The sequence below is a fragment of the Apteryx rowi genome, unplaced genomic scaffold (assembly GCF_003343035.1).
Source record: "Apteryx rowi isolate R43461 unplaced genomic scaffold, aptRow1 scaffold_167, whole genome shotgun sequence".
NCBI lineage: Eukaryota > Metazoa > Chordata > Aves > Apterygiformes > Apterygidae > Apteryx > Apteryx rowi.
Genome location: NW_020447941.1, coordinates 472,157 through 489,231, shown reverse-complemented (window position 1 = coordinate 489,231; position 17,075 = coordinate 472,157). Strand labels below are relative to the sequence as shown.

General features: G+C 39.3%; 1 protein-coding gene across 1 annotated transcript in view; it reads right to left on the bottom strand.

Moving 5' to 3' along the window:
- CFAP61 (cilia and flagella associated protein 61) overlaps positions 1–17,075 on the bottom strand; it is a 123,048-nt gene that overhangs the window by 66,356 nt on the left and 39,617 nt on the right. Inside the window, exons 13-16 of the mRNA XM_026060200.1 lie at positions 13,968–14,094; positions 13,593–13,670; positions 12,137–12,343; positions 9,751–9,885 (exon numbers count right to left, since the gene is read on the bottom strand). Of these exons, the coding sequence (XP_025915985.1) occupies positions 9,751–9,885; positions 12,137–12,343; positions 13,593–13,670; positions 13,968–14,094 (547 nt within the window). The remainder of the gene's footprint in view (positions 1–9,750; positions 9,886–12,136; positions 12,344–13,592; positions 13,671–13,967; positions 14,095–17,075) is intronic.

Here is a 17,075-nt window from a genome sequence, read left to right as displayed (position 1 = left end):
TACATTCCAAAAAGTCTCATTAGAAATATCTGTAAACATGTTTTCAAATGGTGTTTCCAAGCCTTCACAGATTTACACAAACACCAGAAGCAGAAGGCAAAGGCAAAAGCAAAAGAAGTACCACTGTGATGAAGAACGCAGCCTGAATCATTTTCTTCCTCTTTGTCAAAGAACCATTCTTCAGTTAACTGTGACTCTATAACACAAATGTTTGCAATGATAACACCTAGCCTTTATATAATATTAGACCTATCTATAGACCTCAAAGGCTTTTATAAATGAAGTCAGGATTACTATGTCAGTCTTTAGATGGGGAAATGCTCACCTTCAGTCTTCTGGAAAAACGCAGCCTACATATTGAAGGCCATTCCTACGCTAATCCCTGCGACTCCCTGGGAAGCCAGGGATTTGCTGTGAAACTCCAAAAAGTAGGGAAGGAGAGCAGAGCGTGGACACGTATATTTAACCTCCTTGCAGAACCACTGCTACAATGGTAAGAAACTGTTCTTTTTCTCTTTGAGCATTAACTTTGGCTTCCCAGCCCAAAGAGGGCTGGACAGTGTATACTTGAATAAAGACCATAGGATTGTTAGCTGCTCAGCTTCGAAGAACAAGTGGCTAAAGTCCAACTGGTGTCATTTCTGAAAAGAGCTCAGTTCTTCCCCGCTTTTCAGGAGAAGACAGCGCGGCGCAGGAAGGTGCCTCGCAAGGCACTTCACCAAAGCCCCTCCAGCTGGCGAGCGGGTGAAGCACGGGGCTTGGCTCTCATGGCTTGTTTCCCCAGATTTTAAGATAAAGAAAACCGCTTTATGGAGGTCACAGTTCTCATCTCTTGTTTTAATTAAGTCGCTAACCCTCTGAGGGCAGTCCTGGCTTCCCAATTCATCTGGGCCTGTTGTTTCTTTCTGTCCCACAAGGTACTTTTGGCTGGGGTGGGAGTAGTTAAAAAATAGGCAATACATACATTTCTTTTCCTAAGATTCAAGAAATACATGAAAATGTAGTAACATCTAGGAGCTTCAGCCTGAAACACCTTCCAGATATTATCTAGCTGGACTCTTCTGGATTCCCAGTGTAAATGTGGAAATGCAGGAGAGGTTGAGCTGGTCAACTTTTGATTCTGTACGCCTAAAGTTCATCAACTGTCACAGGTTTACTCCAAGTGACATCAAGGAGCTATGCCAATTTAACCCAAGTGAGGATCTAGCCGTGCCCAAAGGCACAACAGCAAAGCTGGAGCTTGCAGTCGTCATACAGACTCCACCGGTGCAATGCCAAAAGCTTGTCTCACTCTCCCACTCTTCAGAAGTCCTTTCAAAGAACTGACCTCCAAGCCCATCCCAGGCTGTGCCGCGTCGCGTCACGCCAGGCCACTGGGAGATGGTGGCTCTGGAGAGGCCGAGCGTGCCGAGCACCTTGGGGCTCCTGCCTCGCCAGGCTCGCCAAACAGCCGCCCCAAAAGACGATTTGTAGCCGGTACCTTTAACGGAGAAAGCTGCTAAAGGGTGAAGATTTTCTTTAATAGCCTACTAAGACTGCCATAATAAGCTAACTGAGTAACATGAACAATATTTGCCAAATAATGTTGAAGTTGAAAACTACCGAAATGAATGGTTGGAACTAACCACATAATTTATATGATTAGTTTTGGTAAATCTCATCTTTCAAATAAATTTCTAAGACATCTGAATAACATAAATGGAATAACCAAGCTTGCTTTCACCGAGTCACACATGCTCAATTTCTGAGTGTACTCTTTACAGTGTGTTTCTAGATCTTCTAGATACTTCAGAGATATTTTGGGCGTGCTGGCTGAGGCAGAAAGTTTCCAGTCCTGAGCCAACAAGTGGGTCCCTGTGGTTGGATCCCTATCACTTCTCCACACCAAAATCGAAATGATGGTGCTCTGCGTTCCTGCCTGGGAAGATTGGAGCCTGGAGGATCAAATGAATACGCAAATGCTTCTCAGCCATCAGAGTTGACAGACAAGTCTTCAAATCCGACTTTTAGTGGCATAATTATTAATGCACGATTAATTCACTCTAACTAGGTAAGTAAGTAAGTAGACTGCAAATAACATCACTTTAAATCAGATCTTTTTTTTTACTGAAAATTTCACAAGAGAAGTTGGGGTCTACCACCCTGAACCAAAGATATTTATAATTAATGGCAAAACATTAATTTATTCCAAGTGGATCTGAGTGTAAATGGATATCGAAAATAGTTTTCTATGCTATGTCTGATCAAAGATCACCATCAGCTTAAACAATGTCTCCTTAACTTCGCTGGTTTATTTTACTGAGTTCTTGTGCCACCAGAGTACACATTGATTATGTTGCCTTCAGGTAGAATAAACAAAATAAAGTAAAATTAGGAACTACCCATAAACGGCAAAATTACAGGTAACGGAAACTATCGCTAACATTTCCTGGTTTTAAATTGCCTTCTTCCAGAACGAAAGGCAGAACTTTCTTAAGCTTTGATTTTAAGCAGCTCCTGCTTCATGTCTCTGGTTCAGCTCCGAGAGGCACAAAGCAGATGCTGTGAACATCCCGGCCGGGACTTAACCACAGACATCTCGCAACGCTGCCTGGCTCAGGAAGGTCTCCCTCGGGGGACTTCTCTGGAGAGAAGTAAAGCCATGGCTGCTAGTAACAGGTACTGCTAGTAAACACCACCACAGCGTATCACGACTACCCCAACACCCATTTCAAAACAAGACCGGTCTGCTTTGGAAAGGGAGAAGACGGAAGCACCTCTGTCTCTGGTACCTGCTCTGCCTACAGCGCAGGGCAACATAAGTAGCCATTTCCTTCAAGCATTGAATTCATTGAAAAATGTAAGACATGTCTAAAATTATAAGCTTTAAAAGCAAAATTTAAAAAGCAGAGCAAGCAACGTCGCATTTCATACTGAAAATAATGAGCACAACATTGCTAAATAACAGTACCAGGATGAAAGGGGAGATTGATTTGCAACTTACTGTAGCAGAGTCATATTTTAGTGACAGCAGCTGGGGTTCTTTATTTTGTAATACCGAACATTACTTTTCTTCGGAAAAAATATCTATTCCCTCCTTGCAAGCTGGAATTACGCTACTTGCAAAAGCAATCTACAAAATCTTTGAAAAATCTTTAAAACAAGAACGCCCCGTTTCTAAGCAGGAATGACTACTTTAGCTTGCTCTAAATGTCATTAACACCTGTATAGTACTGACATCATGCTTTCAAAATAAAGATAGGTCATCTTACTTTTAATTTCACACATGCACATAAGTGGTAAACATTCAGAGCATTCCTGCTAATGATGCCATCTGGTGCCTCCCGTAATTGTGTAATACTCAGCCTTCCAAACAAGATGTAATGGCAGCAACACACAGAACCCACTGACATTTACAGTAAGGAAATTTATTATCAGCAATCAGTTCAGAATGGATGTGTTTGCATGACTACTAGCGCTATAAAATCATCACCTTTACCAGGCAAGTGGAAGTACAATAAATAATGGATTTTAATCCATGCATGTACTATAAAAGCATTAAAAATTCATTATTCAGGCACAATAGCATCTTAAGCAACAGTTACTTCTTTAAAAATTAATATTGCTTTCCTGGTTGAATGAAAACTACACACGTCAAGCAGTTGTTTGTAATACCGATTCATTCACATACAAACTATTGCATGTAGGAATGCCCTGTTTTAACCTGAATATATTAATCCTGATATTCAAAAATGAGGGAATTCTGTTGCCATTCTACTTAGGCTTTTTTGCCATATCATCTTAGTGATATGAGGCTTGCTGAGCAAAAAATCACTTTCATGTTGTAGCCACTTTCAGCACATTCCCGTGCCTCACTTCAATCCATACAGAACTGAAACGGGGCCAAAATGAAACCTCTTATTACTATAGATTTTCTCCAAAATCAAAATATACTTTGCTCTAACGCAGGCTGCTACAAAGTAAAATAGCACCAACAGCTTTTCTTAACTGCTGTTAGTAATTCAGTGCACTTTCAACTTTAATTACCGAGTAAAGCTGGAGAGAAGGAATACACAGAGGCAGGGCTAACTATTTTTTGGTAATGCCTACAGACCAAGACAGGGAATGGATACTTCCCAGGAACCGCACTGAGTTGCACTTTAGGTGGGCATGCACTCCACAGCTTTGGTGCTTTCATAGCACTTGTATCCGTACCTGCCCCCTTCCTGACGTTCCTCTTGGGCTGTATAAGGAGGGAAAAGGCTTGCTCCCGCAATTTCTTTCCACTGCTCAGTTAGAAACAAAAAGAGCTGTGTTTGGAACAGATTGTTCTGGTGTTCACAGCTTCTCCCACCATGCTTTAAAATCTACTTACTTTTTATTATCCTTTAATGTACCTAAGCTAAGTTTTCAACTGCACTCTCTGGCCCAGCTGGGGCCTTGGCTGCGCGTTGCAAACATCCCTTCCTCTTTCTCTGCCTTTTTTTCTCCACCTCTGCAGCGAGGTGTCAACTGTCAGCATCTCCATTCCGAGTCCTTCCTACTTTTCCTCCTGGATAGGTCAGTGCAACGAATTATGTTCACCCTGAATGGTTCATTCAAAGCATTCAAGATCCTCTTCAACTTCTTCCAGTAAAGAATATCGAGGAATTTGCAGTCAGATATGGACTGCTGAGAAAATATACCGTTTAATACACAAAAATGAATTCGTGGCTCCTGAAAGGAGTACTATAGAGGCATTTCTTCCCCTTCCTCTGTCAATTCCTGTACATCTATCTAGCCACGCTGGCAAAACTCAGCTCTTGAACAAGTTTGAAGTGGACTAGTCCAGAGAAGTCAAAGCTACGCAGAGCATCTGACTCCAGGTTTTTGCCACTCCCTCCTTCCTGTCCGAATTTAAACATTTCCTGTAATGCACCTATAGCATATCTTGAGAAGCACAAAATTAACTGAGAAAGATAAAGAGGCTTTTTATCAATTTATACGAAGCCATGTGGGTTTCTGCAATACTTTAATAATTGTTCTGCCTTCTTTTTATGAGCTGTAGCAGAAGAAAAACTAGTTCTGACGTGTGCAATAAAACCTGATAGCTTGAATGTGATCATGAAATAAGAAGTAAAAATAAAAAAAATCCAACCACATGAATAATAATGAAAGGGCAGAAACAAAAAAAATAATTCAGCAGATGTGTGACATTTTTATTCTTCATTGTGGATCAGTTATTCTTGTTAATTATATCACCTATTCTTCCATTTTATTGATAATTACATGAAGCAGATGGATAACAGAATGCTCCCAGATGGTGAGAAAGCAAACAAGTTTATAAATTGTTTATTTATGAAGATATCATTAAAAATTATTTAATTATCTATAGTTTTCTATTCCACCAATTACTACATGCACCTTAAAAGCCAGCAGAACTTTTAAAGATGTTTAGTGTTCTGTCATAACCAACTGTTTTTGCTATAACCTTACTAAAATGACTGACAGATGTGCAATGTATGATAATAATCTAATCTGTTTTATCACTGTGGGAATTAAGATTCTGAATCTTTGGATCTTTTGCCAATTGGTGCTTCAATACCGGTTACTGATTCAGAATACAAAATTCAGAGTTTTCCTTTTGGTTTGGAACAGCTGTAGAAAGGATTTGATCTAATGAGCAGACAGGAGTTTTTTCAGGTCTGCGTCATGAAACTCTATAGCCTGGCAGATGTATAGCCTGATGAAATTTTGAGCTAATATGCGGAACCTCTGATGGGTTTGCTGCAGAGGCTCGGTCTGAACAGGCATCCCAAAGTCTGGGCACTTCCAGGACTAGATGCAAATAAGACCTTTAGCATCTTATCAGTAGAGCGATGTGAAACAGAATTTTGTAGAAACAGGCACAGGAGGTCAGCAGCGAAATGTATTTGCCATCTGAAAGAGTGGGGCAAAAACACCCTCTGCCATTAGGCGCTATTATAGGAAGTGGTTAGGACAGTCACAAGAATTCACAGCCCTTTAGGAAACCGACAGCCACTGCTAGGGAAATGACAGGTCTTCTGAAGCATAAGACGAAAACAAAGCATAGAGTTGTGGTTGAAGATAGGCAGTGAAAAAACTTTGTGGTTGCCTTAAAACCAAGACCAACCTTTAATAAGAAGGCCAGGCAACAGAGAGGAGGAAAGGGCAGAGATCCTGAACTCTCTATTTCTTTGGAGAATCATTTTAACCATAACCCAAAAGCCAAGTTTCAAACTGGAAACAATACTGGGCCAGGGAAATATGATATGGACATGAAGAGAACGGGGAAGCTGGATAACTGGTGTTAAATAGTTTCTCACACTACGGCAAATTATGATTTTATATGATAAATTCCTGGATTTTAAACAAAAATATCTCTATCCTACATCTAGCTCTCCACAGAGAGACTACAGAAAGATGGACCCATGCTTTCTTAGATACCATGAAATAGAGCTCATTCAGTCTGCTGGAAGCAGGAGAGAGCAGGCCAGGAATCCATGGCAGAAGGGGGGGGGGGTTTCACCCTTTTTTTTCTTTTTCCAGACACAGAGGTAGAATAGAGAGATCTGACAGAAGGACAAAGAAAACAAATTATCACAGACTTAAACAGGCAACTTCTGGTGCTCATCTGTCTGTGACACAACTGGTCCAGACCTGCAGGAAAACTGTCTTCAGCACAACTGAGTTCCATCTGGACTGGCAAAGTGTGGGAATTAGCTGAGGGCAAAGCTTTTCTGATTTAGATTAGTGCTGTAGCTTCCAGCTTTGAAGAAAGGAAATGGGGAAGAGAGTCCTTGCGGGTCCTGCCTGAGTTATCTGTAGTAGGTCAATATTTATGAGTGAATCTCTTCATGCTCACAAGCAGGCTGGAACATATTAAAGAGGTATACAAATTGATTGAGCCCCAGGGCTCCCACTGTGCACTCTCTCTAAGACACTAAGCTACTAATGGCCTACAGAGATATGTATGCACAAATCAAGAGCTGTGCTTAGACACCAAATGGCTGAGCTGCTGAGACCCAAGCTGTTACTGGTAAAGAATAAATTTTGCAACAAGAAAAGGAGAGAGAGAGCGCTCAAAAGAGGCTGGAGTAAGAGAAAAGCAGAAAGCTGCAAAAGCAGGAGATGAGAAGCAGATGTTGATGGGTGGATATCAAGGGGCATCTTGTGGGTATCAAAGCAAAAATTTCATTATGATTATCTCCATCATAAGAGAGAGATACTCAAGCAATTAATTAGGATGGGCAGCCGAATGAAAATTTTACATTTCCAAAAGTGACTTGTATTTACAACCCTTGTGTTGTAATTTATGTGAAAAACAACTTCCATCATTGCAGGACTACCTAGAATATGAACTACAAGGATAATCAGACCTCCAAGTTCTTTTTCAAAGCTCCCTCACTGAAAACAAGCTTGGTGAGCCAGAACAGAGAAGTGTGACAAAGACAACCCAGGAGCTGTCCCAACTACTTGGAATCGCTGCCTGCCCCAAGGTTTTAAGACCTGGCAAGATCGTGCCCCTATCGATGCAACAGCTTGAGGAATATCTTTTTTAAAACCACCGTAATACAAAGATAATAGTGGACATTTTCTCCTTACTCCTAACCCAGTGCTTGCCTCAAACAGCTTCCCACTACATCCTACTCCAGAATCTTCTCCTGCCTTTCATTTTTCTCTCTCTCTTCTCCATGCCTTCCTTCTGACATTCCTTTTCCATTTCTCTTTTGCTTCACTTTCTGGCCTGCTAGCATCTTTCTTCTAAGACTATATGTGCATCACCTTGTCTCACAGTATTTTTAAAGGTGACGAGTCTCAACCTTTCCATTTTGTGGAGGTAACACATCTAACTCTTTAGTGGGACTTTTTGCTCTTTGCAACAGGGATCGTGTCATTCTGTTTACCGAGTGTCTGAGCAGGCGTTTTGATTGCTACAGTAATGTAAAAGTATAATCAATTTGTATCTACTAACAGTTGATTTTATTAATTTTATAAAATGCATCCCATACTTTATTTGTAATTTAGCTGCAGGATTTTGCAGGGAAGAGCAGGATTATTGATGGAGATCAATCTTCCCTTTCTGAAATACCAGAGTAGGGAGAGAGCAAATGCCTTACACCTGGCCCCTAGCAGAGTTCATGAAACATCCCAGATGAGAAAGCAGTTTTAGCTCCTTACTCTCACTAGCATGCTCAGTCCCCCATGGTTGGTCACCTCTTAAATTATAAAGCTTTCCCAAACTATGGTGGCCAAAGGTCATTTCATTCACTCAACAGAAGAGTCAATTTAGCTTTGCGTGGTTTCAAATTCTTGGTATGCCACAAAAAAGCACAGCAGTAGTGGACTAGCTTTATGCTCGAGTTACCACTTAGGGATCAACCCCAGATGTCAGTTCTGATAGAACAGTCTGTCAAAAATTGATATTTAAAGCTGATGCATATGTATGGATCCTTATAGAGTGACTAGCCTCCTTTTTTTTTTTTTTTTTCCCAGCAAAACTATGTTATTGAAAATCCTGGACATTTTATTCAATAGGAATTCACTAACCTTGGGATGTTTTAAACAATTATCTCACTATCTGCAACTCTCAAAAATCCTCAGGAAGAACCTGGGATCAGAGCAGACACCAGCTTTTCAAATCTCTCAGAGGTAAAAGGTCTATGATTTTCTGGCTCCGACAAAAATGCTAAGATGAGCTCTTCTACTGAGACAGAAACAGTGTATTTTAAAGAGAGAATAGGAAGTAGCTTAAAGAAAAAGGTTAGATAATTTATTCTGCAGAGCAGAGAAAGGTAGGAGAAGTGATGTGAATGCTGAGTGGAAGTCTGCTCCATAGTGCCAAACTCAATTCACTGCCTCAGCCATGTTCTGGATTTTGCTTTGCCAATCGCTGCCTAATTAAGAGTTTTGGATGCCAAAAATTACTGACTAACTGTGAAAGGGACAGCACTAAAAATATTATATGAGAGCCTATCTCAGCCAATTGGAAGTTAGCAGACAGACATAAAGCTCCCTAATTATGTTTCTTTAGTAAATTACAGCCACATACTGAGAGTATCTATCACTAATGGGATTTTTCCTAATATTTCAGCTTCACTAGTTACTTCTGTGAGGGAACCATCTTTACATCAAATTTTAGTTATTTAAAAATTTAAGACACTATAAAATTTAACAAATGAAATTTTAAGAGACTTCCAGTTTAGAACCTCTGGACTACAAGAGTGCTATATAAATACGATCTGATTGGTAGTGAAAGGAATCTTTTCCTTTAATGTTGAATCATTCCTGACATTTTGAAGTGTTTTTGAAGGTATCATCTTGTGCATGAAAGAAATCTGGCTTCAGAACTGATGAATAAATTTATTTAAGCAATTTCAACAGCAGTTGTCAGAAGCATGACAGTATTTTTCAGCTGGAGAGCAGAAGACCTCAATAAGCTTACCAGGAAGAGTGACTAAATAGTAAGTCAAAACATTTAAAATGTACTGTGAGCTTGAAAGTTATTTCACGGAAAATATTGCTAACATGTAAGTATTAGTAGGTAAATGTTATAGTTCAGTGACTGCTGTTTGTAACGCTCGGTTTGAAATTCAAGCTTAGAAGTGATGGCAGCGCCGAAGCAAAGCTGGGACTGTAAGGGTATGGACACCGTGTTCAGTGTAATTAAGAAGCAACCTATCAACACTAAGATGGTAATGCCATCCCATCTGCCAAACGCTGCATTAGCTGGCACTATGCCTCGTGCCTGCTGCTGCTTCTGTTACCCACCTGATCCTTGGAGACCTGCTCTGATGGAGCGTTTATGCCAAGCTCTTCCAGAGGATAGACAATCTGTCGTCTTGGTCGCACGGGAACCATGTAATGAAGGGCAGATGTCAGGGAATGGGCACAGGGATTCTGAAACTGAAAGACAGCAATCTATATTTTAGCAGAGAGAATGTCAGCACAGTGCATCACAGATGTCTGCTGTGCGGCTTTGCAAATACAAAATTCTTAGCTCTGTTGGCTAAATCTGAGAGAAAAATCAGCAAATAAACAAACATACTCAGAGCAGAGGAATGAATTGCAGATAATTCCTGACACTAATGAAGATAATTATGAGAGTAATTACATTACTATCTCTGTGGGAATGACAGATAAACAAGTGGTTTGGTTTATGGGATTTTTCAGCACAAGTATTTTCCCCAGGAGGATATTTTTCTCCATAGTGATCATGAATCAGCTTGATTTGACCTCATTAAGCTATGTTATCTGCTTACTGCTAACCTTTGCTTGTTTGGCAAAGAATGGTTATGAATTTATATAGAAATTCTATACCGACTAAAATGTCAATTTTGTCCAAGTGATAAATGTTAATAAACTGGCATAAACTTGAAGTGAACAAAAACCCTAATGTTAATGTGAATAGCATGGATCATTAGAAGAAGCCTTATCCCATTTATTACAGCATGACTGGCTCTGTCATAACTTATGACATGAAAAGGGAAAAATAAGAGAATTACAGGAAATGGAGAATGAACATTAATGCAAACTAAATTACACTGAAGTACCTTTCCACCCACAAATATCAAAAAACCCTTAATGTTATTAATGTTACCATGTTGAGAACTGAGTAAAATATCACATTTACTGCTTATTATAAAGCATCAATGAGTTAAAGTAACTTGAAGTAACTCACTTTAACCTAAAAATAGACCAAACTGGAATCATTAGTAAGATTTAACTTTTCTCTTCCATCCACTGCCATTAAAGTGCAATTTTATAAGTGCCTCTGAAGAACCTGAGAACCTAATGCCACACAAGGACATTGGTTTCTCAAAAGAACACTTATTAAAACTCCACAAAAGCGCACACTGGCGAAGCAGGAAAAAACATCCTTCTGAAAATGTGCGTATGTCTAACCTGTCAAAATTCCTATATTACAAAAAGGTGACATTTTCAAAAACACGTAAGTTACTGAGGATATAATTAATCTCAGTACCATCTAAAAGCAAGGCGCTTAGTCTAGCTAGCCATGCAGACATGTCCCAGAGTTAGAGAAGAGATGAGTATCTCCAGAGGGCAATTCTTTCCATCCTAAGATATGTAGTTACGAGTGATGGATGAACTGCCTTCTGGAGGCACCATGTTTTCTCTATTAATACTCGCTGGAGCCTAGGCGATTAGGCGAGACCAGATACCAGCTTTTAGATGGCTACACATCAATGAGATGACATGTTTGAAAATTTTACCTTATGTCCTCTCTTCTTGCCTGACACAAGGCTGATGACAAGACAGACATGGGAGTATTTTCAAAAGAAACTTTTTTTTTTTTTAAACTTACACAAATTATGTGCTTCCCCAAAACGTACGTTCTGTCACACAGCACTAAGTTCTTATGGTTCTTCAGTGGCACTTGCAGAAGCACAAGTCTCATTTTCAATGGGAGTGAGGTGACCAGGTCTCACTGACTTTGGAAGAAACACACACTGAAATACCTAAATCACTTTTGAAGAGTTTTTATATCCACTTTTTATATCCATCCAAGAGATGGAGCCAAACCCAGATTAGAGGTTACAGCTCAGACACAGGGTCCTACTTAGGCAGGACTGGGAATACTGGATGCTTGCTACTTCCTCCTGGAACAGCTATTTTGGGAATGGAGGAAAGGCAGAAACTTGACTATCGTTACTACAACACATTTACGTAGGGGGCTGAAGCAATGCACAAAGCAGCAGCAGTATGAGGACCTATGTGGGTAAAAAGCAGATCTACTTCTCCCAGAGATAAGTGAGAAAATAGCAAACAAATTACTCCTCTACTGTGCTGCTCCCAGGGCAACATACCAATGTGTGCAACTTAAGACATCTAACTACATTTAGAGCTCAGTTGCCCTCGTATCCCTCTAAATTCAATTGAAGAACAGGCATTTTTAAAGCATGATTCAGCTCAGAAGGAACCACCTTAGGAAGAGCTTCTCTCTCTTCACAGACTATGTAATAAGCCAAGGCCAAGTACACTTCGAACATGTGCCTGAAGGTATGCGATTAGTCTGGATTTACATGCACTACTTTACATGCAAGACTGATAAATACAGTCATAGAAGCAAAAAAACAACAAAGTGAGCAACAGTGACAATATTTAATAAATAAAATACAAATCACTTCCTTCTTACCTTGCCTTCCACATACTGTGGATAAACAGGGTAGTAAAGAGAAGACTTGTGGGCCAAGCGAAGAATCTCCTTTAGAAAGTGTTTGGTATAGTGATGAAATATGGGATTTAACACAAAGTGATAAAGATGTCCGTGTTCCTCTCGCTGGTGGTGATAAAAATGCATAAAATCTTCAATGTTGTAATGTGAATGAATATACTCAATATCCTGGAAAATAAGAATTTGGAAATCTCAGCAGTGATGAAACAGCTACTTTTGCAATACTAACAAAGAGCCTACAAGTTGCTTTTTATCCATTTAGTAACTAAATTTGAACACTTATATGAAGTGTTCAATATGAAGGCCTTTGAGTTATTCTCAGTCAAAACATACTGACCGAACACATCTCTCTTGACAATCTTCTCATTGTACCAAAATCTATTTTTGTAAATTGCCCCCATTTATTTACAGAGAATGCATATCTGACCCCATCACAAGAATGTCTGATACAATTTAATGGACATTATTGGAAAAAAACAAAACGAAGCCCAATTCTCTGTTTTGCTGTTCAAGACAGGGAAACCTAGGTCGCCCTCTCACAGCACTGAAAGTGAAAGATGGGAATTTTACAGAGAAGAGCTGTGCAAGAAATCATTCCAACAAGTTTTCCCTGTCAAAGTGGTAAAAGTTGAGATTTCTGCACATATATACACTCCATAGAAATTGCTGTAACCTCTTAACTCAATGCTCTTGATATAATTAAGAACTGTCTTTGAAAACAGGAGTGACTTTGAAAACAGGAGTGACTACTCTTTATTTTAAAAACTGAGCACCACAGGTGTTGAAAGATCTAAAATCTGTCTTTTCAATATCAGAAGAATGCCACAAAACAAATAAAAGCCTTAACAAATGCTTACTTTCTCATGAATAATGGATAACTGTCTTCTTTTTTGTACCGCAATAAAGAATAAGATTTTCTGAAGTTAACTGTGTGTGATTCATGCTGCTCAGAAGCCACTGTCAGTAAAAAATTAATAAAGTAAATTTAGAAGGACAGCTGCTACCCTTTGCAGTATGCCATGGAAAAACAGTTATTGACTTTGGAAATTGGGCAGCAAAATAGGTGACTGCAGCAACATATTTAGAGGCAGAATGGCTTTGTCACAGAGAACCAAAAAGAGGCGCAGGAGGTATAGATTCAAAACTCATCAGCGGCTTCTTGCAAATGAGAGGATGATTTTTTCACCCGTGTATCCAATCATCACCTATGAGAAGGGAAATAATTGTTCTTCTCTCTTTACTGACTATGCAGACTGTAAATTTATAGAAGCAGTATTTTTTGCTATGTATATTTTCTGTTACATACATGTACAGCGACAAGCATGGAATGCAGCCTTTGGTCGTGAGGGCTGTCTAGGTGCTACAGTGTTCATACAACGCAAACATAGCAAACCGGGAAAATATAAATACAAGTTACCATTTCATCTTTAATGACAGAAATGCCAACTATTTGATCCAAAGCTTCTGCTACGAATGCCTGCACCGGGGTCCCATCCTGCAAGGCAAAAAGAATATAGGCACACTTGCTATTTTATTACGTTACGTATCTCACTATTTAATCATAACTCTGTATTTCACCACACGATCACAGTTAAAGTGGTAGTTGAGGTAGTTGATATAGACCACAGGTAAGAAGAACTATCAAGTCAGGCTGAATTCAAACTACCAACTGTTGGCTGAATACCTATGTATTATATAGTGTATTAGTTTAGAACAACAGAATAAATACTGGGTGTTTTTACCAGTATTTATCCATTCTGTTATCGTAAATATATTTGCAACAAATACTCACTGGATCCTTGCGAGCCAGAGTAAACATCTTTAAGTCATTTAATATACTTTCATTCAAGCTAAGAGTTTTAATGAGCATTTCAACACCAAGTATATCATTAGTTGTTGCTCTTCTTACATTAAATGACCTATAAGAAAAAAAAGAGAAAGAAAAAAGAGGAAAAGTTAGCTGTGCAACAAATCAAATTCCCACGCCTGTGAGGATGGGCCTTCCACAAGCACCGAGTGCGCATCTTTCCAGAGTTGAAATTGAGTGATGTATGTCAATCGTTTCAAATGCATATGTTAAGTTATTGCATAATTACATAAAAGATCACACTCCATCTCCTTAAAACTCCTCAAGCACGTTGCTCTAACTGCTGCCAAGCACTCAGCCCAAAGCAAAGGCTAGCCATAGCCTTAACCACAGGTATCACATAGTCGCCATGTGACCAAGAGTGAGCCGGCAGAGAAAGGAAGCAAAAAATCTCCTAAAATAGAGTCCATACCTGCACAATGACACACATGGGGAAAAGAGGGAGAAGAGATGTAGAAAAATAAGAAAAAAAGGAGAGAGAGGAAAAAGAAAACCAATAAGCAGAGACAACTGCCATACTAGGATATTGTACAACGGGATGGAAGGAACATCAGTGCAGTAGAGAAATTTCTCTAACAGAAACAAATAACTAACTGTTGTGTTAGGCCTTGATTCTTCTAACAGAGATATATGAGAATAAACTTACTTTGACTAAAAGAGGCTCTGATAAACATTAGACTGCCAATTAATAACCACAGAACAGTGACATGGTATTAAAACGTCTGTGCAGTATATACCACCAGCAACACGGCAGCTACATACAGGAACATTCTGGTGCTGACCTAGTTCACCCACTCAGCTATAAAACATCCCAGCACCCCAGTAATTATTAAAGAAAAAATTATCACTACTCTGACAAATTTACCAAATGCATTTCTAAAAGGTTAAATAAACAGGCAACTAGTGTTTTTCTCTTTGCTGAGACTTTAAAGACACTTCCTCTGGAGGAGAAGGAAAACAAATTTGTGAAATGAAGCAACACATTATTTGGGTGGAATGAATCTTCTCATGAATTCAGTAGGGGATACAGAGACTCCTTATGATTCATCTGTGGCAAGTATTTCTACACAGGAGATACATGACTTGTTGGCTGGAAAGATGCAGTCTGATTGCCCTTGACCGATGGCCCCAAGGCAGAGAAAACATGATAGCCCGTTCCATAGATGATAACAAGCATACAGATTTTGGGCAGCAAGCTCAACTCAAAAAAGATGCAAAGTTTTGTGTCTGAGATTGTAAGAAATCATCCATAGGTGCCTGTGCTATCAGGATTGCAAAGAAGAAAGCTGAGTTTCAGCCAATCGCTGGGACTTGGTCCTATTTCAATAATCTGGAAAAAGGTGGTGGTGGTGAAATACGCAATAGCTAAGTAAACAAGAGCCTATATATAGAAACTCAGATGTTTAGAGAAGTGTAAACTGAGAAGGCATGACAGCTTTATAACTTCAAAGCTCAACAGTACTTGATTTTGGGGACTCCAATTATTTCTACAGGAAGGAGATGACGAGAGTCTTATCGAAGCTAACACATCTTACAGAAGTACATGAGCTCGCCCCACAGGCAGGCCATAGCTGACCCAAAGAATACACAGGACTAAGCCCATCAACTCTAGCCCATGACTGAGGAGATCTTCACTTGGTGCAATTTATCATAGCTCTTCTCCATTAACTGTAGCTGTGACATTTTACAGCAGCTGAGGAACTTGCTCTTGTTGTCTCTTACAGACATCAATCTTTCCTGGTTAAGCAAGGCTGAAATAATTAAGGCTTATAGAGTGCTGCTGTTCAAGGAACTCAATTATAACTTAATTTCCAAGAAATAAGATCATTTATCCCCAGTTAACAAAAACTTGGAATTCATGTAGTAGTTTCCAATCCTGTTCTTGTTTTCAATTTAAACTTCTATGTGCCTGTTCAGCCTGTTAAGTCACATCCACGTTGATTTTGTGAAATATGGTTTTAATAAAAATTAGATCTAATAACTTAAAAAATACAGCTACAAAATACAAAATGATATGAGAAATTTCATAGCTTAAAACTTAATTGAACATTTTCAATTTGATTGAGGGCTCAGAAGCAGACATTTGATTCCTAAATTGCGTAACAAACCTTGTAGTTAACATCCAAGTTACAAACTAACCCTGAATTTCTGAGTGAGCTTCAGCTCAATTTCTGCTTTTCACACATTTCCACAGACAGTTGATTGAAAGGTCAAACAAGCGGTTGAAGATGATGGAGCAGTCAGCAGGACCAGCAATCTGGTTAGGTTCTGCAACCCATGAACACGCTGTCTTCCTGCCGCTCCACTGAGCCCAGCATCTGAGTTTTTTCTCCCCACTCTGCGACATATACAAGAGAAGGCAATCATACCGATAATGAACTGTAATTTTTAGCATAAGGAAAACAGAACATGCAAAAATGGAAACTGCTTTAAAAAAATTAAAACAACAAGATCCACCGTGAGTAAGAAAGACTAGGAAGGATTATCCAAGGTCTGTGCATGCTCATTTCTCTTCCAGCAATGATTAACTCATTCTAAATGTCCAATTCCTTTGACTGCTCAGAAGCCAGGACACTATCATTATTATTATTATGTTTTTTGGTGAAAATTGAAGGAAAGTATCCATTAAGCATTTCAGCCTTTGCCTTGTCAGTCGTTATTTGTTCTCCTTCACCGTTAAGTAGCAGACCTACACTTCCATTTGCAGCACTCTTGCTTTTTGTGTACTTAATACTTTTTCTTATTCCTTTTACAACCTTTGCTAATCAGTATCTCATTTTGTGCCTATGCCTTTTCTGATTTTGCCCTTTCGTGTCTCTACATTCCCACTTTCTCATCCCTGTTTTACTTTTAATCCATTTTCTGTGACTTTCTTTTCATTCACGTGCCTTTTGAAAGCTCCTAGTGCAACTACAGTACATTGATCTTTTACTTTTTCATATTTTGCTTTTATCTAAGGGAGTATTTGCTGTTGTGCACTGAGTTTTCTGTTCTTCAGAAACTTCCAAAACGCTTCAACTAGTTTCTTCCATA